Source organism: Oncorhynchus mykiss, chromosome 18 (assembly GCF_013265735.2).
Source record: "Oncorhynchus mykiss isolate Arlee chromosome 18, USDA_OmykA_1.1, whole genome shotgun sequence".
Lineage (NCBI taxonomy): Eukaryota > Metazoa > Chordata > Actinopteri > Salmoniformes > Salmonidae > Oncorhynchus > Oncorhynchus mykiss.
In genome coordinates, this window is record NC_048582.1 from 61064357 (window position 1) to 61076905 (window position 12549).

A 12549-nucleotide genomic window follows, 5' to 3' on the forward strand; every position below is an offset into this window, starting at 1 on the left:
TTATCCGTGGCCAGCGTGAGTGAGACGTTTAAACGTGTTAACCCTCGCAAGGATGCCGGCCCATGACAGCATCCCTAGCCGTGTCCTCAGAGCAGGCGCAGACCGGCTGGCTGCTGTGTTTACAGACATATTCAATCTCTCCCTATCCCAATCTGCTGTCCCCACATGCTTCAAGATGGCCACCATTGTCCCAATACCCAAGAAGGAAAGATAACTGAACTAAATAACTATTGCCCCTTAGCACTCACTTCTGTCATCATGAAGTGCTTTGAGAGACTAGTCAAGGATCATATCAACTCCACCTTACCTGCCATCCTAGACCCACTTCAATTTGCACACCACCCCAATAGGTCCACAGATGATGCAATCACCATCACACTGCACACTACCCTATCCCATCTGGACAAGATGAATACCTATGTAAGAATGCTGTTCATCGACCACAGCTCAGCATTTAACACCATAGTACCATCCAAGCTCATCATTAAGCTTGAGGCCCTGGGTCTCAACCCCGCCCTTTGCAATTGGGTCCTGGAATTTCTGACTGGCCGCCCCCAGATGGTGAAGGTAGGAAACAACAAATCCACATCGCTGATCCTCAACGCTGGGGCCCCACAAGGGTGCATGCTAAGCCCCCTCCTGTACTCCCTGTTCACCCATGACTGCGTGGCCATGCACGCTTCCAACTCAATCATCAAGTTTGCAGACGACACAACAGTAGTGGGCTTGATTACCAACAATGACGAGACAGCCTACAGGAAGGAGGTGAGGGCACTTGGAATGTGGTGTCAGGAAAACAACCTCTCAATTAACATCAACAAAACAAAGGAGATGATCGTGGACTTCAGGAAACAGCAGAGGTAGCACGCTCACTATCCACATCGACAGGACAGCAGTGGAGAGTGGAAAGTTTTAAGTTCCTCGGCATACACATCACGGACAAAAAAGGCTCTACCCACATAGACAGTCTGGTGAAGAAGGTGCAACAGCACCTCTTCAACTTCAGGAGGCTGAAGAAATTTGTCTTGTCACCTAAAACCCTCACAAAATTGTACAGATGCATAATCGAGAGCATCCTGTCGAGCTGTATCACCGCCTGGTACAGCAACTACACCTCCCACAACTGCAAGGCTCTCCAGAGGGTGGTGCGGTCTGCACAACGCATCACTGGGGGCAAACTACCTGCTCTCCAGGACGCCTAAAGCACCCGATGTCACAGGAAGGCCAAAAAGATCCTCAAGGACAACAACCACCCGAGCCACTGCCTGTTCATACCATCCAGAAGGCGAGGTCAGTACAGGTGAATCAAAGCTGTGACCGAGAGACTGAAAAACAGCCTCTATCTCAAGGCCATCAGACTGTTAAACAGCCATCACCAACACAGAGAGGCTGCTGCCTACATACTGACTCGAAATCATTGGCCACTTTATTAAATGGATCACTGGTCACTTTAATAATGTTTACATATCTTACATACTCATCTCATATGTATATACTGTACCATCTTTTGCATCTTGCCTCTGCCGCTCGGTCATCACTCATCTATATATTTATATGTACATTTTCTTATTCCATCTCTTTAGATTTGTGTGTATTAGGTGGTTGTTGTGGAATTGTTAGATTACTTGTTAAGTATTACTGCATGGTCGGAACTCGAAGCTACACATGCATTAACATCTGCTAACTATGTGTATTTGACCAATAAAATGTGATTGATTGATTGATTGATATGCTGTTAATATAGCTGATGACAGTATATGGGTGATATGCTGTTAATGTAGCTGTAGACAGTATATGTGTGATAGGCTGTTAATGGCCTAGCTGTAGACAGTATATGGGTGATAGGCTGTTAATGGCCTAGCTGTAGACAGTATATGGGTGATAGGCTGTTAATGGGCCTAGCTGTAGACAGTATACGGGTGATAGGCTGTTAATGGCCTAGCTGTAGACAGTATTTGGGTGATAGGCTGTTAATGGGCCTAGCTGTAGACAGTATATGGGTGATAGGCTGTTAATGGCCTAGCTGTAGACAGTATATGGGTGATAGGCTGTTAATGGCCTAGCTGTAGACAGTATATGGGTGATAGGCTGTTAATGGGCCTAGCTGTAGACAGTATATGGTCACATCTCTCCCTTTCCATTAGCTCAAGCTGAGCTTGCCCTCTGGGTGTCAAATGCCTCTGCTGATGATTGAATATACCTGAATGGCCACAACATAGCTACTGCATGGTGCACTGATCAACAACAACACTGTTAATCCACAACGCATGGTGTCTGAGGTATCATCCAGTAATGTTCTCACATACTGCATGGTGTCTGAGGTATCGTCCAATAATGGTCTCACATACTGCATGGTGTCTGAGGTATCGTCCAATAATGGTCTCACATACTGCATGGTGTCTGAGGTATCATCCAATAATGGTCTCACATACTGCATGGTGTCTGAGGTATCATCCAATAATGGTCTCACATACTGCATGGTGTCTGAGGTATCATCCAGTAATGCTCTCACATACTGCATGGTGTCTGAGGTATCATCCAATAATGGTCTCACATACTGCATGGTGTCTGAGGTATCGTCCAATAATGGTCTCACATACTGCATGGTGTCTGAGGTATCGTCCAATAATGGTCCCACATACTGCATGGTGTCTGAGGTATCATCCAATAATGGTCTCACATACTGCATGGTGTCTGAGGTATCGTCCAGTAATGTTCTTGAATTCTGGATTGTGTCAACGAAAAAAGACTGAGGTGTGTTATTTTTGAGGCGTTGGTAAGATTTGTCCACTTCATCTATGTTCTTCACTCCATATAATATGTGCCATTCTCAGTTCAGTCAAATGTATTTATTTATTTATGTAGTGGCTCTTTTTAAAAAATGATTGTGGGTTTTGTTAAATGCTACTGTTGTTACCAGGCACTGTAGACTACCTGTAGACTACCTTCACAGATAGTTGGATTGACTTTCAACCACTTTGTGTGTCATCAGTGTCCTTACTTTGACCGTTTGCGTTCTGTTTGGATTAGGGTTGTGAAACTACTGTTTATTTATTAAAGTTAATGGAATCTTCTGCAATTTTGGTAATTAACAGGTAATCTATGTCAATCTATGGTAACATTGGTCATTTATACTTGAATAACTTATAAAAAAAAAAATCATATATCATATTCATTTTTTATATCTGTGTCCATATTGTCCAGTTTCTAGTGAATAGACCATATCGGTCAGGAGAAAACACGTAGAATCAACATTGCCATTATTTTCAATTAACTCTGTAACTCATCCAATTCTATTGACTTTTTTCACACCAAAACATTTGCAACAAACACATATTGTCATAGTAAAATAAATACAAATGTAAAATATACAGACTATTTCATGTTGAAACCCTCATATTAAACACCAATGGTATTCACTAAGATGATAGTTTATATTTAGGATCATGTTTTACAGCTTTGTCATTCTATTTTTTTATTTTTTTATTATTATAATTTTTTTATCATATTTTTAAATGTTTTGTTATTAGAGTTTTTATCTTATTTGATTATTTTATATATTTTACACGTGATAAGGTAAAACGGGCAGAAATAATTAGACATCTGTGATAATCTGAAGTACCCAAAAATGCCAGTAGATGTCATGCAAAAAAATATATATAATCTAACTTGAAAGTTACCAAAATTCTGGTAGTTTACTGGTAAACTTAGAAATGTACCAGTAATATACCCTCCCTTTGCAACCCCAGTTGGGATAATGTTTAGGTTCGGGGGGGGTGGGGTGGGTATTCACGGCTCATTCATCAATCTGCCTGACCTCAGGCCGACCCACTAATCATGTCCTATCGATATCCCATAAAGCCTTGCTGCTTCACGCCTGGCCAATAGCCACACACACACACACACACACACACACACACACACACACACACACACACACACACACACACACACACACACACACACACACACACACACACACACACACACAGAGAGAGAGAGAGAGAACTGTAACACACACACACCTGTAACAGTAGCAGTGACTAACGTGTCATGCCTTCCAGCATTGCTCCATGGCTCCTACAGGCTCCTGTATCTTTAGACTCCCCCCTATTAACTGCTTGTAATAGCAAATATTTCTCAGTCTCAAATGTTGTTGAGTCCCAAACGTTGTTGAGTCCCAAACTTTGTTGAGTCCCAAACGTTGTTGAGTCCCAAACGTTGCTGAGTCCCAAATGTTGTTGAGTCCCAAACGTTGTTGAGTCCCAAACGTTGTTGAATCCCAAATGTTGCTGAGTCCCAAACGTTGTTGAGTCCCAAACGTTATTGAGTCCCAAACGTTGCTGAGTCCCAAATGTTGTTGAGTCCCAAACGTTGTTGAGTCCCAAACGTTGTTGAGTCCCAAATGTTGCTGAGTCCCAAACGTTGTTGAGTCCCAAATGTTGCTGAGTCCCAAATGTTGCTGAGTCCCAAACGTTGTTGAGTCCCAAACGTTATTGAGTCCCAAACGTTGTTGAGTCCCAAACGTTGCTGAGTCCACCGCCTCTTAATTCATGCCTGATTATTTCCCAAGCCTAAAAGCACTCAAATATAGCCAGGTACTTTTCAGAGGTTGCAAACTACTCTGCTTTAATATGTAAATGTGATCTACTGTTATGCAGTAACCCCCCCCCCCCCCCCCCCCCCCCCCCCCCCTCCCCCCGAGACAAGTTTTTCATAGGCCTTATCTAGTTATTTCTATTTACAAAACACCTGCAGTGTCTTAGCATTAAGGCAAACACTGTCAGATAGAATACATTGTATTTTACCGAGCAAAAACTTGTAGATGACCTGGAGCCAGTGGGTTTGGCGACGAATATGTAGCGAGTACCAGCTAATGAGAGCATACATGTCGCAGTGGTGGGTGGTATATTGGTCTTTGGTGACAAAACGGATGGCACTGTGATAGACTGCATCCAGTTTGCTGAGTAGAGTGTTGGAAGCTATTTTGTAAATTTAATCGCCGTAGTCGAGGATCAGAAGGATAGTCAGTTTTACGAGGGTATGTTTGGCAGCGTGAGTGAAGGAGGCTTTGATGCGAAATAGGAAGCCGATTCTAGATTTAATTTTGGATTGGAGAAGCTTAATATGAGTCTGGAAGGAGAGTTTACAGTCTAGCCAGACACCTATGTATTTGTAGTTGTCCACATATTTGGTTGAAGAGCATGCATGTTGTTTACTAGCATTTAAGAGCAGTTGGAGGCCACGGAATAAGTGTTGTATGGCATTGAAGCTCGTTTGGAGGTTTGTTAACACAGTGTCCAATGAAGGGACAGATGTATACAGAATAGTGTTGTCTGCGTAGAGGTGGATCAAGGAATCACCCACAGCAAGAGTGGCATCATTGATGTATACAGAGAACAGAGTCGGCCCGAGAATTGAACCCTGTGGTACCCCCATAGTGGCCCTCCGATTTGACACGCTGAACTCTATCTGAGAAGTAGTTGGTGAACCAGGTGAGGCAGTCATTTGAGAAACCAAGGCTGTTGAGTCTGGCAATAAGAATGTGGTGATTGACAGTCGAATGCCTTGGCCAGGTCGATGAAGACGGCTGCACAGTACTGTCTTTTATCGATGGCGGTTATGATATCATTTAGTACCTTGAGCGTGGCTGAGGTGCACCCGTGACCAGCTCGGAAACCGGATTGCACAGCCTTGTTCTGAGAATCTGCAATAGACCATCAATTTATCTCTATTCCTGGCTCCATTTAAAAAAATCTTTGCTCGCGCTCTCTCTTTTTCTATACAGTATATCACCCTCAATCTTTAATGCTTTCTTTCTCTCTTCTATATGCTTTCTTTCATTATTTTTACCATCCTCTCTTCTTCTCTCTTCTTCTCTCTCGTACTCTCTCGTTCTCTCTCTCCTGTAGACATCGCTAGTTTGATTTCAACTGCTAAATAAGTGAAGTGAAGAAGTCAAAATGGAAGAAAGACGGACAGCAAACAGGCTTTATATTCACTCAAAATAAAAAGATGGATAACATTGTATTTATAATTGCATGTCTCAGTAGATTTCCCTCAGCCATCTTATCTGTAAGTAATTTAAGCAGATATTCTCAACGACAGAATGCTGTACTACTACCGTGGTTCCAAGAATCCCCAGCCTCTGACGCAGTCCCAAATTGCACCTTATTCCCTACATAGTGCACTACGGGCCCCGGTCCAAAGTAGTGCTCTATATACGGAATAGGGTGCCATTTGAGTGGAAGCCTCATTACCAAAGGCTCGGTGACCTTGCTGTGGGTGGGGAGTCTCAGACGGGCCCCATCTCTACAGCTTTAATTAACATTGGCACTGGGAGCCTGATGGAGAGGAGAGTGGAAACACAGGTTGTCCATTTGGCTCTGCCTCCTCCGTGTGTGTGTACTCGCGTGTGCGCATGTGTGTCTGTACGTGTGTGTGTGAGCACGTTAGTGCAAGTGCAGTGTGCCAGAGAGGTCCATTACATTTGAATAGACCTTTTTAAATCTCCTTATGTAAGACAGCACTCCAAGATGTGTGATATCATAGCGCTATTTTAAGGCACTCTACTGTATTTATCAAAATACTAACCCATTTTGTAAGCTGTATTTGAGATCATTTCACATGATGGCTTTCTCACCAAACCCTCTGCACCATTGGTAGCTTGGTGGTTCAGATTAATTTGGAGACAGAAGGGCTACCTTGACTTGTTAGCTCCAATCAAGCAATATATGTTCTCTAGTGACCTACATGTATACCCACATGCGTCATTGACCTAAATCTAAAATGGAGAATTGACCTGGGGTCCTAGCGTCACACCTCTGTGCATGACCCATGTGAAAAAGAACAATAGCCAACAATTTGTTTCAAAAATCATTCTGCCGGGATGATTAATACCATGGGCTCTCAGGGTGGAAATTAAATGAACCCATAGAGCTATGAACTCAATTTCTTTATTATTTGTACTTCTAGTAGTATTACGGTTGTTGTAATAGTAGTTGTAGTAGTAGTATTAGTCATAGTAGTAGTAATTTTACAGCACCCAATATCATTCTGTGGTTTTATTTGACCATGGGGAGAACTACTGTACCTACAGTACTACGTTATTACCCTTATGCAGGTTCCAATTGAGCCCTTACAGTATCATATCTGATTTTCTTGTAGTTTAATCAAGGTATATCATTACAACTCCATGTCTCCTGACCCCCTTCCCCCCACCCCCCTTTCTCCCTGGGCTGTCACAGGAGGCTTCAACCCAATCTCCCTGTTTGGGCTACAAATCACTGGCTCACATTGGACACCCGTTGGAGCTTCTCCCGGTGTGGGTGTAGCAAACAGCCGTAGCTAAATGCAGATTAAAACTACAGTGGAAAGACCCAGTAAAGTCCTTTAAGACTTTGGGGGATTTTGGATTTAGCACTGGTACTGAAATAAAGGGTTTCTTCTCTCCTTAATTGACGGTTGTAATCCGTGTGTTGTTCCAGGGTCCTCCCGGATCGTTTGGGAAACAATGGGGCGCCCAAATTAAATGGGTTCTAGAGGGGAGAATAGTGTGGCATGGTCGAGATGGAGGTTTGTTGGAGGATTGCTGAGGGTTGTTGGGAAGTGTTTGACTCACATTGACTCAATGTATGTATTGTATCAGTCTCCAGTTACAAGGTTTACTTTAAGGAGTACAAGGTATAATGTATTCTGAGCATTGTGAAAATAATTAACATGAAAGCTAGCTTAATCAAATGCATTAAGCAAAAGTTTTCCCAAAAATGATCTACTCACTGTAAGTACTGTTTGACATCAATATGAAAACCTGTCTGTTTGAAAATAGGGAAAACATTATTCTTGATTGGTTTCGACTGGCTTTTAAAGATCACACTTAGCCCCAGAGTGGTTGGCTTCTCTAATATTAAACATGCTTCCAAGCAATGTGCATACATTTCACACACACACACACACACACACACACACACACACACACTCTTAGCCTCAATCAGAATGATAATATCCTCCTTTTGATCACTATCAGTGTGTCTGATTAATCTCTCTCTGCTCAGTAATTAACCCTGTGTTGATTCAAATCAGTTATTCATTTTATTAGAGATTGAAATTGGAGTGTTAGTAAATTGGTGAATTAGTGAATTGAAACTGTTAGCTATCTTAACATGCTAATGGAACACAGTTATCTTCTCTCAGCTAGCTAAACCTACTAATGTTTAACATCTTTCAGCTAGCTAAATATGTTAGTGGTACAGAGTTATCTTCTCTCAGCTAGCTAGCTAGATATGCTAATTAAACAGAGTTATCTTCTCTCAACCAGAACCTGCCGCTTCTCTCCGTGCTAATGTAACGGAGGCAACCATTGTGGCAGGACTTAGCAAATGTAACAAAGTTGTCTTCTCTAAACATGCTAATGTAACAGAGTTAACTTCTCTCAACTAACATGCTAATGTTCCAGAGTTAGCTTATCACATCTAGCTATATGTTATCTATATGTTAGCATTAGCTAAGCATAAATAAACACTTTTTTCAATGGGGGGCAGCTTTTGACATTTTTAATTTAACTAGGCAAATTCTTATTTACAATGACTAGGAACAGTGGGTTAACTGCCTTGTTCAGGGGCAGAACAACAGATTTTTACCTTGTCAGCTCAGGGATTCGATCCATCAACCTTTCAGTTACTGGCCCAATGCTCTAACCACTAGGCTACCTGCCGCCCCAACATGCTAACATGCTAATGTTCCAGAGTTAACTTCTCACATCTAGCTAAACATGCTAATGTAAGAGTTAACTTCTCACATCTAGCTAAACATGCTAATGTAACAGAGTTAACTTCTCACAGCGGCAACCATTCCGGATGTGGCAGGACTTAACAGACAACATTTTCAATAAACGTTAATCAAATACAACCACCAACTGTTTGCTCATTACTGTTGATATAAGATGGCAACTCAGCGCATGTGCCAATTGAATCTCAACAAGGAAACAGTCGGTGGTGTTTATTGAAAAAGTATGGATTTCAGCAAACAAAGAAAGGCACGCAACTACAGATAACAAACATCGGTACAATCGATGTAGTCTGAGCCAGATTCCACAAAGCCTGGTTTCAGCTCCATGCCGTTGGTGAAGTTCATTATAAACTTGGTATAGTATAGTCCGCAAGGCAAGACTAAGCTAAATGTCTGCAAAGGTAACATTCTAAGTCTCCCATTCAACGTTAGCTTCCTGTGATATGACTGGTAACACTTAACTGTCGCCCCCCTTTATGTATGGTTTCACAAAGCCTTTATAACAGCTACACAATACATACTTTGTCAAACTGTAAGGTGCCAATTTTACCAGAACTTATCCATATTCTAGTTTTAACTTTGCCAAGAAGTCTTTGTCAAGATCATGCAGTTATTCCAGTCTTTGTCATTCTATTTTCGTGTTCGCTGGCTGTACACACCTGCAAGTCACGATCGTGAGGCAGAAATTAATTACACTGATTTTCCCTCAGAGATAATGAGCGTCTATTGTTGGGAAGGTGGTAGAGACTGAGAGAGAGAGAGAGAGAGAGTGTATTTGTATGGAAATTAAAGGTATGTGTGTGTTTGGGTCTGTTTGAAGGAGGGAGGGTTGGAAGGAGAGAGAAAGAGAGATCTGAGGTCAGTCCATTGATCCATCACTCGGTAATCGTATCATGCTCTCTCTCAGTAATCGAGTGTTCTCTCAAATGACAGATTCTTTGAATTCTATAGATCCCTAGAATGTTTTCAATGGACCCAGAGATTGATGACTGGAAATGACATTTGTTGACTTAGCTTTGTGGCTTTGAATCAGATCCTTCACATTGTCCACTGACTGTGTATGGAGCATTGTCTTTAGATGTCCCCGGTCACACGATTCCAGTATGTGCCTACTGTAGTCAGTGACAGTGTGATCATAAGATTAGATTGGTGTGCGGTGCTGAAGCTTGGGAGTGTTACATAACAAGTACCGTCCAAATGACTAGTCTCTATCTCTCTATCTCTCTCTCTACCTCTCTATCTCTCTATCTCTATCTCTCTCTCTCTATCTCTCTATCTCTCTATCTCTCTCTTTCTCTATCTCTCTCTCTCTCTCTCTCTCTCTCTCTCTCTCTCTCTCTGTCTCACCAGACGACCTATCACATCCACAGTAGTGTATGGATAGACACTGTAGGAGATACTGTTAGCCCACAGTTGGTCAAAAGGAAAACACATTGAAATGTGTGAAAATGTTGGACATTCTATAGCAGTAAATGTCTGCGTGTTCACCCAAGGTGTTCAGAGCTAATGTATGTGCTTGGTAGTTGCTACAACAACAAAAAATAGTCCTTGCTGTTTCAAATCTTGAAAGCAGTAATGTTCAGAAAAAGTTCATCTCTTTTAAAGTTCATCTCTTTTTTGGGACCCTGAATTGGTTTAAACCTGTTTATGGTGTAATTTTTCATGTTTGAGGTTCAGCACATTTTTATCTAATTTTCTAGGAAAATAAAATGATTGAAAACAGAACCAATCAGAATCCAAGGAACGCTTGAGCTCAGAGTGAATACACACGCATCTCATGAATACACACGCACACATATTTGCGTATACACACTTGTGCACACATACACACATTCAGTTAAGGTCATCCATCACAGCTTTCACTCCCACCAAACGTTTACAGCTCCTGTTATTATGGGCACTCTGAAGCTGTGACCTTGCCTGATGTTTCCACAGACCTATCAGACTGTTGATTTACTCACACCTACAGACTGGACTGACTCCCAGGGTCCGTGTGTGTGTGTATATATGTCCTGCACGTGTGCGTGTGTGTGTGTGTATGTGTGTATGTGTGTGTGTGTGTGTGTGTGTGTGTGTGTGTGTGTGTGTGTGTGTGTGTGTGTGTGTGTCCATCGAAGGCCTATGTCTAAAGCTTCAGATCTCCAGGCTTGAACTCCTATTAGCAGAACACCAGGATCAGTTAGAATTCAGCCAGCGTTTACTGGTCAGATATTTAACATTCTATGTCTGTCCTATTCTTTCCAGCTCTCCTTTGCGGCAACAACTCCTGTTCTGGCCGACAAGAAGAAGTACCCAAACTTTTTTCGGACGGTTCCGTCAGACAACGCGGTGAACCCAGCAGTGGTCAAGTTTCTCAACTTCTACAACTGGAGCCGCGTGGGGACCCTCACACAGGACGTTCAGAGGTTCTCAGAGGTGAGGGAGGATATTATGATTTTATTGGAAATTATATGATATATCATGGAGATATCGTGATATTACAATATGTCTTGGAAATATCGTGATATTATGATATATCATGGAGATATCGTGATATTATGATATATCATGGAGTTATCATGATATTATGATATACCATGGAGATATTGTGATATTATGATATATCATGGAGTTATCGTGATATTATGATATATCGTGGACAGACCTGGGTTTTTTTGTGTGTATTTGAGTATTTTCAAATGCACAGCCCAAAACAAGTACCTTTATTTGAATATTGGATTGGTTATTTGTAAAAACAAAAAACAAATAGTCAACCAAATTGTATTTGAAAGTATTTTCAAAAACTTATTTCAAATACTATTTTCAAATGCTTGGGATAAATGTATTTGATCAAGTGTATTTCCAGATACATTCCAATATTCAACTACTTGTTTTTTCAAATAAAGGTTATCTGAATAGTTTTTTGAAATGTATTGAAAAGTAATTTAAATACCTGAAAGAGTATTTAATCTCAGGTCTGATCGTGGAGATATCAGTATATCGCGAAATATCGTGGAGATATTGTAATGTCATGCTATATTGTGATATTATAAGATATATTGTGGAAAAATTAAAGGTAGGATTGTGATGATAGTGGTTACTTCTAATGCAATTTTAACATACACACAGAGAGTAACTTCTGTTTTATGACTTACTGAGGACGTTACTGTTTATATATTCCCTGTAATGTTAGTACACAGCTGGTGCATCCTTTTAAGTCCTTCTAAAAATACATTACATTTTTGAAAGTGGCATTTTAACATCATCTCTCAACACAAATGACTTCCTTTCCCAGTTTGTGGTAAAGTCCTTCTGGGAAACATGAGTTACATTATCCCATCTGACTCACCATGCATGGTCACTGTATGCAGGCTTCAGGCACCCACACCCATTACACAGAACTGGTACACACATCAATACCCATTACATAGAAATGGTACACACATCAATAACATTACACATAACGGGTACACACATCAATACCCATTACACAGAACTGATACACACATCAATACCCATTACACAGAACTGGTACACACATCAATACCCATTACACAGAACTGATACACACATCAATACCCATTACACAGAACTGATACACACATCAATACCCATTACACAGAACTGGTACACACATCAATACCCATTACACAGAACTGGTACACACATCAATACCCATTACACAGAACTGATACACACATCAATACCCATCACACAGAACTGATACACACATCAATACCCATCACACAGAACTGATACACACATCAATTTTTTTATTTTTCA

General features: G+C 41.3%; 1 protein-coding gene across 1 annotated transcript in view; it reads left to right on the forward strand.

Annotated features, from left to right (window-relative positions):
• LOC110496654 (gamma-aminobutyric acid type B receptor subunit 2) overlaps nucleotides 1–12549 on the forward strand; it is a 432145-nt gene that overhangs the window by 238896 nt on the left and 180700 nt on the right. The window contains exon 3 of the mRNA XM_036953439.1: nucleotides 11032–11202. Coding sequence (XP_036809334.1) covers nucleotides 11032–11202 — 171 coding nt within the window. The remainder of the gene's footprint in view (nucleotides 1–11031; nucleotides 11203–12549) is intronic.